General features: G+C 38.1%; 1 protein-coding gene across 1 annotated transcript in view; it reads left to right on the top strand.

Moving 5' to 3' along the window:
* Agk (acylglycerol kinase) overlaps window positions 1-21121 on the top strand; it is a 70386-nt gene that overhangs the window by 3706 nt on the left and 45559 nt on the right. The window contains 1 exon segment of the mRNA XM_047560583.1: window positions 14679-14718. Within this exon segment, the coding sequence (XP_047416539.1) occupies window positions 14679-14718 (40 nt within the window).

Genomic DNA, 21121 nt, shown 5'->3' with positions numbered 1-21121 from the left:
CTCTCTCTGCATGGTCTCACCCACTTGTACTCGCTTTGGTTACTAATTTTAGGTAACTCTCTTCAGATTTCTGTCTCCGTAAAGCTCTTTTCTGAACTCCTGACCTGATTGTACCTTCAACTGCTTAATGTCTACTTGGGTGCTTCCCAGGCACCTCAAACTCAACAAACATAAAAAAAAGTTTAAAAAAGCTTTCCTGCCAAATCTGTTTCTTCTCAGTAATTGGTACCACTCAACATCCATCTACTTTCCCAAATTAGGAATTTGAACATCACGCTCCACTCCTAATTCTCATTCCCCATATCTGGCATGTATATTTTAGGTGGTTTTGCATCTCAGAATTTCTTAGTGTGTTTACTTTCTTTTGTCTGACCTCACTGTCACTGTTATGGGGCGCAACTTAAGAACAGACTGATCACCACTGAGAAGTCCAAATTTGAGAGTCTTTATTAAGCCAGCTGCTGACTGTCTCACACAATGCCCTAAAAAATGGCTATTGGGAGAACAGTCCTGACCACAGGGTTGTAGGGGTTCTTATATCAAAAATCACATCAATCATAACTGTCTGTTGCTATGATTCAAAATTACAAACTAACATCATGAGATCATCAACAGAGGGGGAAGTGGGTCAAACTGATCCTTACCTAGGTACAAACTAAAGAATGGTTACTAACATCCACACAATTACCGTTTACATGGTACATTGGTTAAGAGCAATAGAGGTCAAAGGAGAGCAATTTTTACTACATAGGAGTTGCCATTGTATATTATTAAACATGTCACGCTAAGTAACTGATGAGGGGTCCAGAGGCAGGGTGTTCCCATGGGAGAAACTTATTTCCTACATAACATGGAGTCTCAGAGCAAAATGGAGTCTGTTTAGTCATTTCCCTTAGAGTCTGGTCTATAACATTCTCATGGAGCCAGATCTGTCAGCCCATCACATCACCACCGTCATCCACACTACCATCCTCTCACCCTGGATCCTTACTAGTCCCCAACTGTTCACCTTGTGCCAACTCTTGCCTGATTCTAATGTTTTTGACACTGTTTCTAGAATGTTCTTTTACAAATGCAGATTGTATTGCTTTTAGAGTCAAGTCCACTATTCTTACCAGCTGTATGTGAGTTTGGCCCCATCTGCAAACATCTCTAGCCTTGCCGTACTCTATAGTTAGCTTATGGAACCTGCAGGTCTTCCAAAATGACCTGTTCTTTCTGTTTCAGGGTTCCTTGGAGGGACTTTGTGCATGTCATTCCCTCTGGTCACACTTACTTCTTTCCCAGGAAACTACCATTTCTTCAGGTCTCAAATGAGGAAGTCCTCCCTGTCCATTCTGTTTAGGGTTAGACAGTCTTCCTGCATTTTCTCTGTGGTGCTGTGAACTCCTGTATAGCGTTCATTGCTCTTGCAGTGTGTTGCTCTGTTGGTTTCTTCTCTTATGTCATAAGACTAGAAGGGCAGGGACCCTGTTTGTCTTGCTCACTGTTGTCCCTAAGGCCCAGCACATAGAAGGTACTTGACACATTGCGTTTGTAGAAGGGGGAACACAAAAGAGAATGAAGGGGTGAGGGCTCAGGCAGGATATCACTTGTTTTCCTCCGTTTCCTGTTCTATTTTCTCTGTGCTCATTCTCAGACAACCTTAACTTCGACTTCAAAGCCTTCCAGGCTTGAACGTATTTACACACTGTGGTATTCCCTTTCTTTACCCCGTCTGCTCTCTTCTTCCCTTTCTGTCATTTTTGAATGTGTACCTCACACTGGCAGTGTCTACCTCCAGTTTAGAGTAAGCTTAATAAGATTCGGAATGTAGTCCATCATTTGATTGCTCCTGCTCTTGAGATGAGTGGCCTCTTATTTATTAAATTAAATGGACGTTTTTCAGTTTTGATTTGCCACATTTGATTCTCTTCAACCATATCCTTTTTGTGTACCTGTGAGGTGTCTTCTTGCTCTGCTAGTCCTTTAAAATGCTGGCATCTGCCAGTTTCCCTTCTCATTCTGCATATTTCATAGGTGATCATGACCACACGTTGTTTTCAGTTATGATACGTAGATTTTTGGGGCCACCATGTTTTTATAGCCCAGCTCTCACTTCTCTTGACATTCTGTGTAAATAGGAACAAAATCTTTTTTGGGAAAAATTACTTATTTTTATTTTTATTCTGTTCCTTTTTTGTTTCTCCTCTTAATTTATCTTTTGATATCAGATATTTATTTGCAAGTTTTATTCCACTAGTAATAGTTAATAGTGTATCAACATTTTTTCCTCTGTTGGGAATTCCTCCCTCTTCTTTTTTCTCCCGTCTTCTAAGTTTCAAAGAAAAAGTCTAAGCATTCTTTTTCTTCTGCATAATTTCCTCACAGCAGGTCACAGTAGTTGACAGGAGCAGCAGGGACTGCTCTCAACTCAGTGAGAGCGATTGAAGAGGAGGAAATGGCCCTGTTTGCTGAAAGTAAGGAGAATTTAAGTATTGCTCATTCCTCTTCAACTGCTCTTTCTGAGCTTTCTGGGTTCCCTGGGGAAGGTGATGTTCCTGGTTGCTCAGTTCATCATGTCAGCAGTTTGCCTGCAATAGCTTCCCACTCATTGCCAGTCCTTTCAGTAGCAAAGAATCTGCTAATAGAAAGTAGAGGAAGTAGCATAAGAATGGAGGCAGTGTAGTATAAAAGTTGTCTCTGGAGTCAGACAGAAGTGACACTTCATAGCAGTGTGGCCCTGGGCTCTCATCTGTAGAATGGGGATAATAACAGCATCTCCTTGTGTTATTAAAGGTTTGAATAAGATAACTGTGAAGTTCTTAGCTTAGTGCCTGCTAGATTAAAAAAAGTTTGATAAGTGCTAGTTTGAGTAAATTTGGTGTAATAAGTAGTACTTTGGGATTAAAATAAAGTACTGATGGTGACTGGGCAACGAGTGACTTGGGAGACAGTGAAAGGAGCAGGAAAACAAGGATCTGCCAGATGGTCTAATATGATCTGAGCCTTTTTTCTAACTCACCCACCATGTGTAACAAAACAACTTGGAAAAGTCTAGATTTAAGACTGACAGCATAACCACAAAAGAGGCAGGGCGTAAGCAGTTATGGCCAGCAAGCCATACCTGAGCCCTTGTCCTTCTGACTTAGCTCAGATTGTTCCTGTCATCATTGGAACCTTGTCCGTACACGTGCTGGCTCTGGTATGTCTCCCTGTGGTTTTGGCTGGTGAGCCATGGCACCCCTTCTCAACTAACCCGCTTGGCTCGGTAGTTAACAGTGACTCTGGCTCCAAATTTTCAGCTTACTCCTTTGGCTCCAAGCTTTCCACACCAATTCTGCCACCTGCCTTGGCTTATGATCCAGACTTCCTCCTATTTATTTGGTGGAGCATCAGTCTTCTCTAGTCTTCCTGGCACCTCTTTCTAGAAATTTAAAAATCTCACAATACTGTAAGTCCCTTGACATTAAGCTTGCAAAGAAACTGTAGCTATGATCTTGAGTCCTGTGATCATAGGTTTTTATTAATATTGAAGGTTTTTTCCTCCACACCTAGAAAATCATGATTACTGTACTTTGGCTTTACTAAGCTTTGGTGGGAGCTGCCTTTCAAGTTAATGGTAAAAGACAATTTCTTAAATGAGATGAAAGTAAATGGTTGTAAGTTTGCTTAAGGGGTGTGTTCAGTGTCATTCCATCTTATTAAGAATTTAGAGATAATAGTTCTAATATTATCTAACAGTCAGTGATTGCCATGTGCCAGATAGGATTCGAAGCACTTTGCATTTAGCAACTCATTTTATCTTTCTAATAATTCTATGAGATGAGTATTAATCTCATACTAGCATGAGATTAATAGGTCTCTGCAGATGAAGAAAAGGGGACAGCCAGAGTAAGTAATTTACCCAAGGTCACACAGCTAAGTGTTAGCCATGACTTAAAACCAGGTAATCTTGATCCTGGCTTGTCAAAATGGCTATTGTGTCTCAAATGACACTAGTAATATGAAGACTGTAATCTGAGAGGGGTTGTGCTGTAAGGCCCGTATGGCATGAGAGATCGTTATAATAGTGCTTCAGAGGCTGGACTTCAAGTTAGTCAGGTATGGGTTTGAGTCTTGCCTTCATCACTTGCTGGGTGTGTGACTTTGGGCAAGTTATCGAAGCTTGCTTTTGTTCACTGTACAATATATCGAAGCATTATTATGACATTTAAGTGAGATAATGACAACACAAATTGAAAATCCATTTTTACAATAGATGTATAAGGAGTATATACTATGTCTTGTTTGAGGGGTAAATGGAAGGGTATCTAAGGGAAAAATTAATTTTTAAGAAACTTTATCGTGGAAATTTTAAACATAAAAATTAGAATAATATAATGAGTCCCCATGTGACATCACCCAGCTAAACAAATATCAGCATATTTTGTAAGAGGCTGTTGATTTGGACTAGACACCAACCTGGGCACAATAGACTAAACCAACAGAGAGTTTAATCGCAGTAACTGAGCTTTGGTTGATCAGCCCTGTAGCCAGTGAACTAACTGTAAGCTATCACTGTGCAGTAGCTAGTTCACTGATTGATGAACTAATCTTTAGCCAGTTAGGTTGTTTTCTGTGCCCATTTCTGTTTCTCTGTAAATGCTGCCAGATCACCATGGTGGTTGAAGTTCTAGAATCTGCTCTGGTTCTGGGAAATGCCATACTCATGAATCATTTTTGTTTTGCTGTGCTCATAAAAACACTACTAGATTTAATTGGCCTAAGGAATTTCCCCTTTTAACACACTAATCTCATTGCTTCTATGTCCTCTACTTTTTCTTTAACTGGACTATTTTAAAATAAGTCCCACATGGTGTATCATGTTAATGACAAACACTTCAGTGCTTTATTTCCAGTAAGTAGGGACTTTAAAAATTAAGTCACAGTGTTATCAGGAACTTAACAAAATTAAAAATGGGTCTTTTATATTACCTTTGTCTGTATTTATATATTTTAATTGTCCCCGAATTACATGTTTTACAGTGAATTTCATTCAAATCAATATCAAAATAGGTTTTACTTTGCTATTAGTGCCAGCCTCTAAAGTGTCTTGAACTTTGACTCTCCTTCTCGTAGTATTTATTTTAGAAACCAGGGCCGTATTTGCCCTGTAAAATGTTTCATACCATGGATTTGGCACATAGCCTGTGCGTGGTGTTCAGGGCTGTGCAGAGCCGTATACTAAAGCACAAGGCACAGAGAAAACCTGCTGACTTTATTTAAAACTGCAATGTTGTACATCACAGGTTTTTGACTCTCTTTCTTAATTTGTAAGGTATTTATCTCCATGACTGTGTTTTTTGGTGTGCCCTTAGTTTTTCACCTGAGGCCTGTGCCTCCATTACCTCCTTCTGGCTCCAGCTTATGTATTCATTTGTTCCTCTAGCCCTCCTGTGTCTTGTCAACCCAGGACTAGATCCAGAGGCTAGGGAAAGGCTACTCTCATTGTGGCCAGGGTTCATCAGATAAGCACCTACTAGGACTTCTTAGAAATGCAGACTCTTAGGTCTCAATCCAGCCTGCGGAGTCAGAATTTGCCCTTTAACCAGACCCCCAGGTGACTGAAGTTAGAGATGCTCTGATCAGAGGCATAGTTAGATTCTGGTATAACTTATTTGGCAAAAATGCTTGTTAGGTGTGTGGCGGATTTCAAATGGCATCACTTCAGGAGGCACGTAGTTTCTAGGTGACCTGCTGTTGGTGATAGTAAGATTGATCAGTGGATTCATATGGGATCAGCCACCACCCATGAGAGAGTTAAAAAGGATTACTTCTGAGAGTTCCCTGAAGCAAAATGGGCAGGAGGGAGCTATAGAACTCCATCGTGTGGATTTGAATCTGTGCTTTGCACTCACCAGCAATTAAACCCTGGATAAGTTACTTACCTTCTTTAGACGTAGTTCTCTGTTTATAAACTGGAGATATTAGTAGTACCCATTTCTTTGGGTTGTCATGCAGATTTTTTTGGAACAGTGCTTGGCACAGAAAACAATCAGAAATAGCACTTTTTTCCCCTGACTTTTCCCTTCTCAACAGTGAAAGTATCATAATGATTTCATTTTTGAGTCAGACCTTGCACACTGAGTGGCACAGTGTTCTAAGTGGTATTCATAACTCAAGCAGAGGCAGAAAATGGAAATGCAGTGTATGGAAATTGGTGAGGAGTTTGAGTTGTTTATAGAGTTGCATGTTTTCAGTAGGATTTGGGGAAACCAGATTGCGGAAGGTTTTAATACAGGAAGTCTGTAGTATTTGGGGAACAGTGAAGATTTGAAGGGGAGAACGTCAGGAACAGAAGTGTGTATGTGAGACTGTGGTAGTGTGAATAATTTGTGAGCATGGGTATTGTTGAAGTAGGTGGGCATCTTTCTGGTTTGGGTTTTCCCTATGTATTAACTATGTGGCCTTATCAAGTTACTCAACCAACTTAAGTTCTGAGCCTTACTTCCAAACAACTATCTGTTTGGCAGGCAAGTTGTAAGGATTGACTGAGGGAGTATGTATTAAGTACCTGGTACTGTGCCGGGCTTGTAAATAAATGCTAGCCATTGGGGTGGGGACATAGTTCAGTGATAGTATGCTTGCCTACCATGCACAAGGCCCTGAAAAAAAAAGTCAAGCTAACAGTTATACTGCTAGGGACTGGGTGTTTGGCTGAAGGAGAAGAATGTGGGAGAAACCCTTTTCTGGCCTCAAAACTAGGATAATTGGTGATACAGAAAGAAGGAAGTTGCCAGGGAGAATTGGTTTGAGGAGGAACCTTTACATTCTGTTTTAGATATGCTGAGTTTGAGACCCTGACAGGGTATCTGGGGGGAATGTGTTAGATGCCAGGGATAAATTATGCATGAGCCACACTCGACTCATTTTTCTTTAGGTACAGAGTATGATTTCAGGCATGTCTTGTGCTTTGTTTTTAAGTATCTCTGTGGTTTCTGACAAAGCACATGCTTTACCTTGACACGGTCCAAATTGGCCTGACTGCTGGCAGTGGCCCGGGGCCCAGCTGCCTCCACAGCAGCTGATAGGACACTTATTCTCCCTTACTGCATTGCAGATTTTGTTGAAAATTTGAGAAAGCTGTTTGTTTTGCTTTTTAGCCATTTCAAAGCTCACCTTTTTCTCTCTGTGCACAGGCTGATGTTGAAATTGGGGTATTAATGGGTGCTATTTAAAGAAGCTCATTTATGGGCAATTAAATTACATGCCTGTCAGCCCAGATTTGATAGGGAATAAGGAAATCTTTTTTTTTTAAAGTACAATGAAGTTTAATTATATTCTCTTTCATTTTAACTCCTTTGTTAGATTATTTAAAAAGCAGATTTCTTTTTTCAAAAAAATTCTGTATTATTTATCTTTTTTCCTCCTGTGTGTTTATTGGGAGGTGCTGAGATGAAAAGGCAGGAGTTATATTTAAGTTATATTTGTTGACTTCATGTAAGTTTTAGGGATTTTCATATCAGTGGTTTTAGTTGTTTAAGCATTGCAGAGAATAATCATAGCTGGTACTAAAACTAGCCCCTCTCTAGGTTGTAATCAGCATTTAAATATTTTATGTTATAAACAGGAAAAATACTGACAGTAGTACCTGCTAACTTCTGTGTTTGCAGGTCAGAAGCTGTGCAGATCCATCATGTGTCCTGGAACCCAAAGTGAATACTATTTCATGCGGACTATTTATGGAGAACTTGTTAGGAGGGAGATGGGAAGGGACTCTCTCATCCTGTGCTCTCTTCTTGAATAGCTTCATAATCTATGTAATGCTTTCTTTCTTCTCTTTCTATGTAAATAGGCTCAAGCACTTGATTATATATAACTGAAACCCAGTATGCATTTGCTTATAATTGCACATGCAAATTTATAATGGCCAGAGAACAGAAGGAACTAGTATTTTGGTTTCCTAGTAAAGCGAATGTTACACAGCATATGGAAAAGTATCTGGCATAGAATGTTTAAATTGGACTGTTGGATGGAAATGAATGGATGAAAAAAAGAGCAGAAAATGGGGAGAAGTGAATGAACCATGAAAGAATATCAGAAGAGAACTTATGAGAATTGGGTAGGAGTAGAATAAGTGACAAACTGGCTGGTGGCCACAGCTCTGTGGAGGATCCCTTTTAGTGCTGCCAGAGCCAGGCCTGATGGCGCTGAGTCTGGACCTCAGCTTAAACTCAGCTGGCAGTCACAAAGAACTTTCTTCCCATTGTGCACAGAACTTGGCCAACTAAGTTGTGCTGCTGCAATACTAGGACAGTAGGGTAGGAAGAGAAATTGATATTTCGTGGGAACTTTAGGCTAGAATAAGAGAATGAAAGATGAATGATTTCATGTTCTAAGAGAAAGAGAAAGCTCTGGAGATAAAGGCTTCCTCTGTTTCCATTTCTCTTGGTCCATAGAATGAGAGGATAAACTGAGAAACCGTCCTCTGTTAATGAAAACTGAGCAGGCCAAGATGATCAGCTTGGTATCTGAGAGAACTCCTCAGGGGATACCATCTTTCCTGAAGTAATTTCCTATTCTGAGTTGGAGGGGGAGCAAGTCATGGGGAAAACCCAGGAAATTAGAAGGTACTTGAAGTGTACACAGTAATAACTTGTTCCACATAAGTGTAGACTAAATTGGCTAGGATCTGATAATAAGATTGGGAAAAGATGATTCTTGGATACGTCTTTCAGAGTAGTGAAAAGGAATAAGCTTCTCTGAAGCCTTCAGGTACTGTTAGAGCTGTGGCCTTTCTGTCATGGGCAGAGGTTGAGTCTTTGGCTAATAAATGTTGTTGAATTAATGAATAGAGTGGTACTAGATTCAGTTGCTAGATTTTCCCTAAGCTCACTTGTAGGAATAAAGTATAATAACCCCTGTGTGGTAATGCATGGATTAGCTGACTACTGGTAGTGGCGGTTGCATTTGCCTGTGTATATCATGAAAGAATGGACAATGCTTATTTTTTTTAATTTTATTTTTAATTTTATTTAATTTAAATTTTTAAAATTTTGATTTATTGTACACAAATGGAATGCAACTATTGTTTCTCTGATGACAATGCTTTGTTGATGGTGTTTTTGTCTCTGGGGAATGTCTATAGAAAATAGAACAGAGGCAGAGTGCTGAGAATCAGGAGACTGAAGTTCTGAGCCTCAGAAAACTTCTAACCATGGGTGATTCCAGGCTGGAAATTTCCCTGTACTAAGTTAATTAGTTAATTTGTAAGGTCAAAAGAGATGAAAAACGCCTCTTAGGTGAACATACCAGAATCACTTGGGACCTACAGACCTGAGATTGGAGCTGCACATGCTTTGTGCTTCTTTGCACAAATGAGAATCACTGCCATAGTAAGCTTTGTTACTAATGGGTGTTGTCCTGTGGTTTGATTTATGGGGCTCAGGATGTGTGGAGGGAAGATTGAAAAGCGATGAACTAGATAATTTCTAAGGACTCAGCCTTAAAATTTCAGATTTCTAGGAAATGGAGCTTGGGCTTGGATGTCTTTCATAAAGGCATTTTATTTTCCTGGCTGCTGTATAGCTTTCATACTTTGAAGAAATAAAAATAGTAAAAACAGGGATTGTAAGCCTGAAAATTGCTGTGTATATCAAGGAGTCCCTGCTTGAATACTGGGGTAAATCACAAAGCTTGTGTTTTAAATGGGGTCAAACACTTTGGCAAGGGCTTCTGGAGAGGATTAACATCACTGAGACATGAGATACTGATGTTCCATTTGTGTTGGTTTATTCCTCATTCTGGCTATTTTACTGATTTCAGGGCTAACTAGGAACTTCACTTCCTCCTTTGCTACTTGCATGCCTCTCTTTCTCCCTTTTGTAGCAGGTACATTCTTGAGAAAATGCTAGTCTTGCTTTACATTATTAAAAATGTTAACCCTTACATTGTTAAATATACCACCAGCTAAAGTACTCCATTCAGAGGTACCATTTGACCTCAGAAATTCCCAAACACAAGTTCGGTAGACTTTTTACTTGTCCAGGAGGCAGTACCATATGCCTGTCCTTTATATTTGATGGTAAAATGTGTTAACTTTGTTTTTCTTTTGCTAAACTTTTCACTGTCAGCAACACAAACGATGAATTACAACACTAGCCATTGCCTGGGTAACCCCCTATTTTCTCTTTTATGCACTATAAAGGGCATTGAAATGAAGACACTACTTAATATATGGTTATCAGTAGAATTTCTTCCTGATCCTTTATGCTTTCATAACATTAGGGAATTTCTTTATGACCTTATTCTTGGGAAAGGTAAGATGATAGCAATTTCTTCAGTAGCAAATAGTGCATCTTAGGAAAGCTCTGAGAACAATAAGAGAGACCATCTTTTGGTTAAATGGAAAGACCAGAGCATATGCCCTAAAATTCTTTTAAAATCAATAAACATTTTCATTGTTCCTTTGACAATCCAGCACATCACACTGCCTGTTTTCTTCTATCCAAATGTACATTTTTTTTTTTTTTTTAAATGAACATTCTTTAGAATGGAAAGATCAAGCATTTCCCCCTGTTGTTGGGTCAGATGTCTTTCTTCTAGGCAGGGATGGTCACTGTTTTCCCACGTGTAACAGAGGCTTGCTGCAACAGGTAGCTTGAGAAAGGCCTTCCCTTCCTAAGGTTCATTTTCGGCTTTGCTTTACATTTCTTCTCCATCCCTGCTGCTCCATAGAAAACCAGTGGGCACAACCACAGGCAATGTAATGCTTAATAATTCTAGGAGGCTTGGGTAAGGTAAAGTGGTTGTTATGAACATGTAAACTTAATCTATTTTGTACAAAGCAAAAACTCTGTGCATGCATCAAGGGAAGAACTGATGGTAGGAATTGTATACACCTCTAGACTGTAGTGGGAAATATCTTTTTTGGGAAATAGGATGGATCAATGGGATTTTTCTCTCCATGTAAAGTTGTAATTGAAATAAAAAATTATTTTGCAGTCCTGAGGTAATAAATAAAACATTTATGACTTGGAATAAATTGAGAGCATCCCATTACTTGTAGTAGCAGACATGTTCATATTCTTTTACAGCCTCAGGCAGTGATGTCAGCAGACTTTTTTTCATTTTCTGATCCAGAGGCTTCTAATTTCTTTCTGTCAAAGAACTCATTTCAGTACTGAGTATGTCTTCAGGGACCCTTTCTGATACGACCACGTTTTGTAGTGCCTCTTGTGAATTGTGTTTAACTTCAGTTCCCAGAAGACGGCTTGGTATACTGGGAAGAACGTGGACTTAGAATTTATATATAGTTACTCTATTTATTTGGTAATAGGATCTTTGACTAACATTCAGATTCTTGACCCATTAGCAATCTGGAATTTTCTGATGACCAGACTCAGTTCAGTGGCCACTGGAACAGTTTTTGTGGTTCCTAGTTTGCCAAAAGGCACTTTTTAGAGGGTACTAGTGCTTTACATTTTACATGCACACATGCACACCTCCTGGGATCATCTTGATCTAGTACAGTTCCCATGTTTTGTGTTTTCATCCTGTTTTACACCATAATGACTCTTGTGCTTTAGTGGGATTCATACTGGAGAACCACCCCAGCTGATCTGCTAGTTCAAGAATGCCAGATACTCATACAAAGAATAACCTTCAGTTTTCCTTCCAGGACATAGTCTGCATATCTGAACATAGTCAATCTTTCCTGTTCAAACATTTGCCATTTACTTATTAACAAGTATTTATTGAGTATCCTCTGTCTGTGAGAGTCTATGCTGTGGGCTGGGGAAGAGCAAATGGTGAATTATCCATGACTTTAAGAAGTTTATAATCTAAGAAGGAAGATAAGGCAAGCAAGTTTGTGTGTGGTAGGGTGAGGGAATTGGTCACATTGAATTTGGCATTTTTTGTTTAAAGGAAGAGATAACATGATCAAATCTTTGGAGGTATAAAGTCCATAGTTTCTTTTAGGAACAGGAAAGCATGCATTTTGCCAAATGTAGAAGCAGGGCCAAGTGGACTTATGGGGAGATAATCTTTCTTATCTGCAAAATGAGAATATTCTATAGTACTTAAGAATTCTGGCCTTGCAAAGTTGTTACAAAGATTAAGCATTTATAAAAACAATTGCCATGGTATCTGGCTATTGTGGTTTGGGTGTGAGGTGTCCCACAAAAGCTCTTGTATTAATGCAGTAATGTTTGGAGGTGAGATGATTGGATTGTGAGAACTGTTACCTAATTGGTCCATCCTAATTTGAATGGACTGGATGACAACTGTAGGCAGGTGGGGCATGGATGGAGGAGGTGGGTCACTGGGGGTGTGCCTTGGAAGGGTACGTCTGCCCTGGAAAGGTACATCTTCCCTGTGATCTCTCCCCACGTCCTCCCTTTCTGCTTCCCGAACCTGTGTGACTGTATAATGCTGATTTTAAGTCCTTTGGGCATAAACAGAGGAGTGGGATATCTGGGTCAAAAGGTGGGTTCATTCCAAGTTTTCTGAGGAATCTCCATACTGCTTTCCAGAGTGGCTGCACCAATTTGCAACTCCACCAACAATGTACAAGTGTGCCTTTTTCCCCACATCCACGCCAACACCTATTATTGCTGTTGTACATATACACAATGGAATATTATTCAGCCATCAAGAAGAATAGAATTATGGCATTTGCAGGTAAATGGATAGAATTGGAGAATATCACGCTAAGTGAAATTAGCCAAACCGAAAAACCAATGGCCAAATGTTTTCTCTGATAAGTGGATGATGATGCATCATGGAGGTGGGAGGTGGAGGGGTAAGAGAAGAATGGAGGGACTTTGGATTGTGTAGAGGGACATGGGGGGTGGGGGCAGGGGTAGGAAAGATGGTGGGATGAGACAGACATCATTACCCTATGTATATGTATAATTACACGAATGGTGTGAATCTACTTTGTATAAACAATAGAAATGAAAAGTTGTACCCCATTTGTGTACAGTGAATCAAAATGCAGTCTGTAAAAATCTTAAAAAATTGCACTTTGGGTAAAAAAAAAAAAAACTTATGAGCATGTTAATTATTTTTAAATATTTTACTAATTTGTACCCTGATGTTACTTCATCTTATAGAATGTTTTTGTGTTTTTGCTGATGTTGAAATGATTCACTGGGAGCATTTGATGAGGAGATGCAGGGAAAGTATACTTGGGAGTCCTGAGGAGGCAAGGAGGAGAAGATGATACAGCTCTCTTGCCTCTTGGGCAGCAGTGGGGCAGTCCTGTAAGCAGCTGGGGCCTGGGCCTGGCTGCCAGGGCCATCTGTGAGCCAGGCTTCACTAGGGATTGGTTTTCCTGAGCTCTTTGTCTTTTGAGGTTCTATGGAATATTACTCTCAGGTTTCAGATTGGCACTGTCGATAGTTCCCTTTGGATAGTGTTTTCCTATTGAAGCTGATTGCTCTGGGACTTTGAGGGGTTATTCTACAGCCTGGCTGTGGAAGAAAAGTCATCAAGCAGCCTTTGACTAGAACTATGGCAAAAAGACACAGGTTGTTTATTTTCATTTCTTTTCCTTCAACTTTAAATATTAAAATCAAAATTGAAATTACTCAGAAAATGCAAAATTCAAGTCCTCAATGTTATAAAAAGGATCTAGAAAGTGAATATAAATAAATTTACCTCTTTTTCCCTTTTAAGTTCTACAAATTAGTTTCCTTAACTGTTGTTAACCAGGTGAGCAATGGCAGCAATGTGCATGAATACATGGCTCATACGCGGAGAAGATTCTGGTGCCCAACAGGCAATCAGAGCCGTTCAAAATGCTCTTATGACACATTTTAGAGACCTTTATGCTAAATAGATGATCATAGTCTGACAGAATGCTTTCATTTTGGAAGCCAGAATTTTGGCTCTTGACAAAATTTTCCATTTATGATGTAATTGAGAGTCTAACAGTGATAGAAAAGATAGGAAATTTAGATAAAGTAGTAACAAAAGCAACTAAACATCAAATTTATTTCTGGCAAATGACAGTAATTTCTACTTGATAAGAAATATTCAGAGTGTGCATTTTTTAATTGTTACCTAATAAATTACCATAAACTTAGTGATTTGTCATGAATTTATTGTATTATGTCTTGTGGATTAAAAGACCAACACCGATCTCACTGACTGAAATCAGGTGTCATCAAGAATTGCCTTCCTTCTAGAGGCTTTGGGGGAGAATCCCTTCCCCTGCCTTTTGAGCTCTGGAAGCTGCCCCATTCCTAGGATCCTGGCCTTCTTCCATCATCAAAGCCTGCAATTGACTAGCCTTGCAGAGTCACATCTGCCTCTGACCACAGCTGGTGTGCTGCTCTGCTTTAAGGACTCATTCCAGTAATCCAGGATAACCTCACTGTCTCCAAGTCCTGAATTCAGTCACATGTATAAAATCCCTTTTGCCATGTAAGGTAGCACATCCTCAAGTTCGGGACATTAGGATTTGGACTTTTTGTGGGGAAAGGGTATGATTCTACTTCCCATAAGGTAAAAGTACTTAATGCAAAATTTCATACAGAGATGTATTTTTCAAATGTGTCCCTGACTTATCAGGTCTTTTAAAACTTTCACTTGGATATTTATAGGGAAGAGATGCATATTTTGAAAAATAAACCCCACAAATTTTGTGTGGTTCTTAATCTCCTATGAAAGCTAATACTAATGTTAGTTCTCTTTGTTTGCTTTGATAGTGATAACCTGCTAAGAAGAGCAGCCTGTCAAGAAGCTCAGGTAATGCTGTTTTCTGTGATAAAATTAAACCCCCCTTATCTCCATGGTGCAGGAAACCCATGCTACTCCAGGGATGTGCACAGGGTCTTGCATCAGTGCAGTCTGCCTATTTTTTCCCACTATCAGGGGATGAATCAGGCTGAGAGCCAACTCAGAGTAGAAGGGAGGAAGTTAACCATCTGGTGAAGAGCATTCTAACGCCCACCCCTTTAGGCTTGTTTTTCTGGATCACTCCCAAGAACACATAACTGGACTGGCTGAAGCTCTGGAAATTTGTTCACGTCTGCAGTTGTCCTTGAAAATCTGGCTAAACTCTGAATCATCCCTGATCCAAATAACCCTTGAGGGTATCAGCTTAGAGCAGGTGTTACCTCTGAAAGTCAGATCTTAAAATTGTTGATTCATATTTAAAGCCCATCTCTTCAGCACAGCTGAGTCATATCATGTGCACTTTTATCACAGGTCTGTGGGATTTTCCTTAAACTTTATTTATCTGACTGTGATGAGTATAGTAGAATTATAAATCCTTTCAAATTTAAGAGCACCTTTTGTCCTCCCATCCCATTTGTATATTATACCTTGCAGATGAGTTTCTGTGGCTCAGTTGCCTCTTGATTATATGTCATTTAAGCTTATGATGCCAGAAATGTCACCTGCCCCCCTCCAAAAAAATAAAAAAGCTTATGGAAGTAAAAAATGGCAAGGGATGAAGCATTTAGTAGGTGGCAAACCTCATGTTTGTTTCTGAAATGTTTTCATGGATGACAGTGACAATCACAACAGATACTATTAATAAGTTCCTGACTTCAATGATTATCTATTCTAAATCTGAAGAATATGATTTTTTAAAAATATATTATCTCATGATTCCAAGTTGTTTTTAATTCAAGTAAACTTTAAATTTTTAAAATATTTTTTAGTTGACAACATTTGTACATATTTATGGGCACAGTATGATACTTTGATATATGTATGTAATGGGTAATCAAGGTAATTATCACGTAAATTTTTAATATCAAATTCAAGGTGATTCCTGCCTCAGACATCCTCCCTTCCTTATTTAAGGTAAATGCCTCCCCTCTGTTCTGATTCCAACTCCTCAGTATTTCAGGGACAGTGTTCTTTTAGTTATTTCCTTCCTCTCATATGTTGATTCCATCTTACTGTTCTAATTCTCCCCTTCCCTAGCACATGGTTAGCTCTTGCCACATGACAGAAGGGAAGTGGATTCATCCTTATGGTATTCTCTAACTACTTTTTCCATGTTCCTCCTTTTGCAGATTAAATTCTTGAATGAATATGATTTTTTAAAAATTTCACATAAACTCAACTCAGTGTAATCTCACATAAACTCCTTAGTGCATGGTGAATCTGAGACTTAAGTTGCAAGTGGATAAGAATTCTAGAGAGAAACGAGGACAAGGAGGACTAAGCAAGAACTGTATATCTGGAAGGCCAGAGAACTGGGTTCATAAAATCATTTTTGATCACATTCTAGATGAGAATGGGTAGAAAAAGAAGTAAAGTTAGTATTTGGAGATTTGGCAGCAAAGTGTTAAGGTCCAAGTAAGAGTGAAAAAATAGAAATGATAATATACCAGAAACTTTTTTTTTTTTAACAAAGAAATTAAGTACTCACAAAAAGAAGGAATCTTGTTTTTTTTTTTTTTTTTTTTTTAGTAGGATATACTGGTGAGGAAGGACTTCTAGTGGACTGTCAGGGAGGTAGATTTAGACTGAGTTATTCAATAAAAGATCTTTGTATAACTTTCTTTCTTCTCTAGTCCTTACTTTATACTTCTATACTAGAATTCTGCGCCCTTTACCCAGATCTGTTCCCTACCACCCAGACCTGATTTTTTTTCCTTTTGGGCTTTCCAATTCTTGTTCTTTTTGCTGACTGTCTTTTCCAGTCCAGACATCATAGCAGTAGCTCTCATTTAGTTCCCATTTTAAAATCCTCACATCTAGTCTTCCACCTCTTATTTTTACTATATCCTTATTGTTGATAGAGCAGAACTTCGGGTTTTAGAGCTAGATAAGTGTGAATTCTAGACTTGTAATTCATTAACTCTGTGACTTGAGTAACTTAATCTGTTGTAATCTTGGCTTTCTAATCTGTGAAACTGAAATTACTTAAAGTCTCCTTGGTTTCTTTTTTTAAATTTATTTTTTTATTATTTACTTTTTATTTTTTACAGACTGCATTTTGATTCATTGTACACAAATCATTGTACACAAATTGTACACAACTGTTCATTTCTATGATTGTACCTGATGTAGAGTCACACCATGTAATCATACATGTACATAGGGTAATGATGTCTGTCTCATTCCACAATTTTTCATACCCCCCCTCGTTTCCTTCTACATAATCTAAAGTTCCTCCATTCTTCTCTCACCTGCTACCCACATTATGTATCATCATCCACTTAGCAGTGAAAACATTTGGCCTTTGTTTTTTTGGGATTGGCTTATTTCACTTAGCATGATATTCTCCAATTCCATCCACTTATTTGGAAATGCCGTAATATTATTATTTTTTATGGCTGAGTAATATTCCATCGTGTATATATACCACAGTTTCTTTATCCATTCATCTGTTGAAGGGCATCTAGGTTGGTTCCACAATCTAGCTATTGTGAACTGAACTGCTATAAACATTGATGTGACTGCGTGACTGTAGTTTGCTGATTTTAAGTCCTTTGGGTATAAATAGAGGAGTGGGATATCTGGGTCAAAAGGTGGGTCCATTCCAAGTTTTCTGAGGAATCTCCATACTGCTTTCCAGAGTGGCTGTGCCAATTTGCAACTCCACCAGTAATGTACAAGTGTACTTTTTCCCCCACATCCAGACCAACATCTATTATTATTTGTGTTCTTGATAATAGCCATTCTAATTGGAATAAGATGAATTCTTAGCTTTGTTTTAATTTGCATTTCTCTAATTACTAGAGATGTTGAATACTTTTCATATATTTATTAATCATCTGTATGTCTTCTTCTGTAAAGTGTCTGTCCAGTTCCTTGGCCCATTTATTGATTGGGTTCTTTGTATTTTTGGTGTAAAGTTTTGTAAGTTCTTTATAAATGTTGCAGATGAGTGCTCTATCTGAAGTGCATGTGGAAAAGATTTTCTCCCACTCTGTGGGCTCTGTCTTCACATTATTGATTGTATCCTTTGCTGAGAAAAAGATTTTAGTTTGAGTCCATCCCATTTATTGATTCTTGCTTTGATTTCTTGTGCTTTGGGAGTCTTGTTAAGGAAGTCTGATCCTAAGCCAACATGATGAAGATTCTATTTGGTGCAGGGTCTCTAGTCTAATTTGTAAGTCCTCAATCCATTTCGAGTTGAGTTTTGTGCAGGGTGAGAGATAGAGGTTTAATTTCATTTTAACTGCATATGGATTTCCAGTTTTCCCCAGCACCATTTGTTGAACAGGCTATCTTTCTCCACTGTATGTTTTTGGCTTCTTTGTCTAGTATGAGGTGACTGTATTTATGTGGGTTCATCTCTGTGTCTTCTGTACCATTGGTCTGCTTGTCTATTTTGGTGCCAATACCATGCCATTTTGTTACTATTGCTCTGTAGTATAGTTAAGGTTTGGTATTGGGATACCTCCTGCTTCACTTTTCCTGCTTAGGATTGTTTTGGCTATTCACAGTCTCTTATTCTTCCAGATGAAGTTCATGATTGCTTTCTCTATTTCTATGAGGAATGTCATTGGGATTTGAATTGGAATTGCATTGAATTTGTATAGTGCCTTTGGTAGAATGGCCATTTTGACAATGTTAATTCTGCCTATCCAAGAACATGGGAGATCTTGCCATCTTTGAAGGTTTTTTTTCAATTTCTTTCTTTAATGTTCTGTAGTTTCCATTGTAGAGGTCTTTCACCTCTTTTGTTAGATTAATTCCCAAGTATTTTATTTTTTTTGAGGCTACTGTGAATGGAGTGGTTTTCCTAATTTCTCTTTCAGAGGATTCATCACTTATGAATAGATTACACGTATTGATTTTATATCCTGTTACTTTGCTGAATTCATTTATTAGTTCTAGAAGTTTTCTAGTGGAGTTTTTTGGATCTTCTAAATATAGGATCATGTCATCAGCAGATAGTGGCAGCTTTAGTTCTTCTTTTCCTATTTGTATCCCTTTAATTCTTTGGTCTGTCTAATTGCTAGTGTTTCAGGGATGATGTTGAATAGAAGTGGTGAAAGAGGGCATCCCTGTCTTGTTCCAGTTTTTAGAGGGAATGGTTTCAGTTTTTCTCCATTAAGAATGATGTTGACTGTGGGGTTAGTATAGACAACCTTTACAATGTTCAGGTATGCTCCTACTATTCCTATTTTTTCTAGTGTTTTAAGCATGAAGGGTTCTGTATTTTATCAAATGCTTTTTTAGCATCTATTGAAATATCATATGATTCTTAACTTTAAGTCTATTGATGTGACAAATTACATTTATTGGTTTCCAGATGTTGAACCAACCTTGCATCCTTGGGATAAACCCCACTTGATCATGGTACACTATCTTTTAATATGTTTTTATATGTGATTTGCCAGTATTTTGTTAAGGATTTTTTCATCTATGTTCATCAGGAATATTGGTTTAAAATGTTCTTTTCTTGATGTGTCTTTGTCTGGTTTTGGTATCAGAGCGATACTAGCCTCGTAGAATGAGTTTGGAAGGGTTCCCTCCTTTTCTATTTCCTGGAATACTTTGAGGAGTACTAGTATTAGTTCTTCTTTAAAGGTCTTGTAGAATTCGACAGAGAATCCATTTGGTCTTATGTCTCTAAAAATTTTTCAATGTCTTCAATATTTCTATTTTGTTGGAGTATAGATTTCAAAGTAGCTTCTAATTATGTTATGTATTTCAATGGTGTTGTAATCTTTCCTTTTGCATCACAAATTCTAGTAATTTGAGTTTTCTCTCTCCTCTTCGTTAGTGTGGCTAAGGGTTTATCAATTTTGTTTACTTTTCAAAGAACCAACTTTTTGTTTTGTCAATTTTTTGAATTGTTTCTCTTACTTCAATTTCATTGATTTCATCTCTGATTTTAATTATTTCCTATCTTCTACTTTTGGTGTTGATCTGTTCTTTTCTAGGGCTTTGAGATGTAATGTTAGGTCATTGAGTTGTTGACTTTTTATTTTTTTAATGTATGAGCTCAATGCAATTAACTTTCTTCTTAGTACTGCTTTCAGAGTGTCCCAGAGATTTTGATAAGTTCTTATTTACCTCTAGGAATTTTTTTATTTCTTCCCTGATGTCTTCTGTTATCATTGCATCATTCAATAGCATATTATTTAATCTCCAGGTATATGAGTAGTTTTTGTGTGTTATTTTATCATTGATTTCTAATTGCATTCCATTATGGTCTGATAGGATACAAGGTAGTATCTCTATTTTTTTGTATTTACTAATGACTTCTTTGTGGCCTAGTATATGGTCTATTTTGGAGAAGGATCCTTGAGCTGCTGAGAAGAAAGTATATTGCTTCAATGATGGATGAATACTCTGTACATGTCCATTAAGTCTATATCATTGATTGTATTATTTAGTTCTGTAGTTTCTTTGTTCAGTTTTTGTTTGGAGGATCTATCTAGTGGTGAGGGTGGTGTGTTAAAGTCTCCCAGTATTACTGTGCTTTGGTCTGTTTGATTCTTAAAATTGAGAAGGGTTTGTTTAATATACATAGATACTCCATTGTTTGGGGAATAAATATTTAAAATCGTTATGTGTTGCTCATTTATGTTTCCCTTAAGCAGTATGAAATGTCCTTCTTTAACCCTTCTGACTCACTTAGGTTTGAAGTCCACTTTATCTGATATGAGGATGGAGACCCCTGTTTTTTTACTGAGTCCATGTGCATGATATGTTTTTCCCATCCTTTCACCTTTAGTCTGTGGATGTCTTTTTCTATGAGATGAGTCTCTTGAAGGCAGCATATTGTTGGGTCTTTCTTTTTAATCCAATCTTCAAGTCTGTGTCTTGATTATTGAGTTTAGGCCATTAACTTCAGGTTTTATTGTGATATGATTTGTATTCCTGGTTATTTTGGCTTATTTTTGGTTTTTAACTTGACTTGATTTCTCCTTTGATTGGCTTTTCCTTCAGGGTAGTTCCTCCCTATGCTGACTTGTATTGTTGCTTTTCACTTCCTCCTCACAAATATTTTGCTGAGAATGTTCTGTAGTGCAGACTTTCTATTTGTAAATTCTTTTATCTTTTGTTTATCATGGAAAGATTGTATTTCATTATCAATCTGAAGGTTAGTTTTGCTGGGTATAGGATTCTTGGTTGGCATCCATGTTCTTTCAGAGCTTGAAATACATTGTTCCAGGCCCTTCTTGCTTTTAGGGTCTGGGCTGAGAAATCTTCTGATATCCATATTGGT

The sequence above is a fragment of the Sciurus carolinensis genome, chromosome 8 (genome assembly GCF_902686445.1).
Source record: "Sciurus carolinensis chromosome 8, mSciCar1.2, whole genome shotgun sequence".
In the NCBI taxonomy this organism is placed as follows: Eukaryota; Metazoa; Chordata; class Mammalia; order Rodentia; family Sciuridae; genus Sciurus; species Sciurus carolinensis.
Note: the sequence above shows the minus strand (reverse complement) of the source record. Positions and strands in the feature narration are given on the sequence as shown.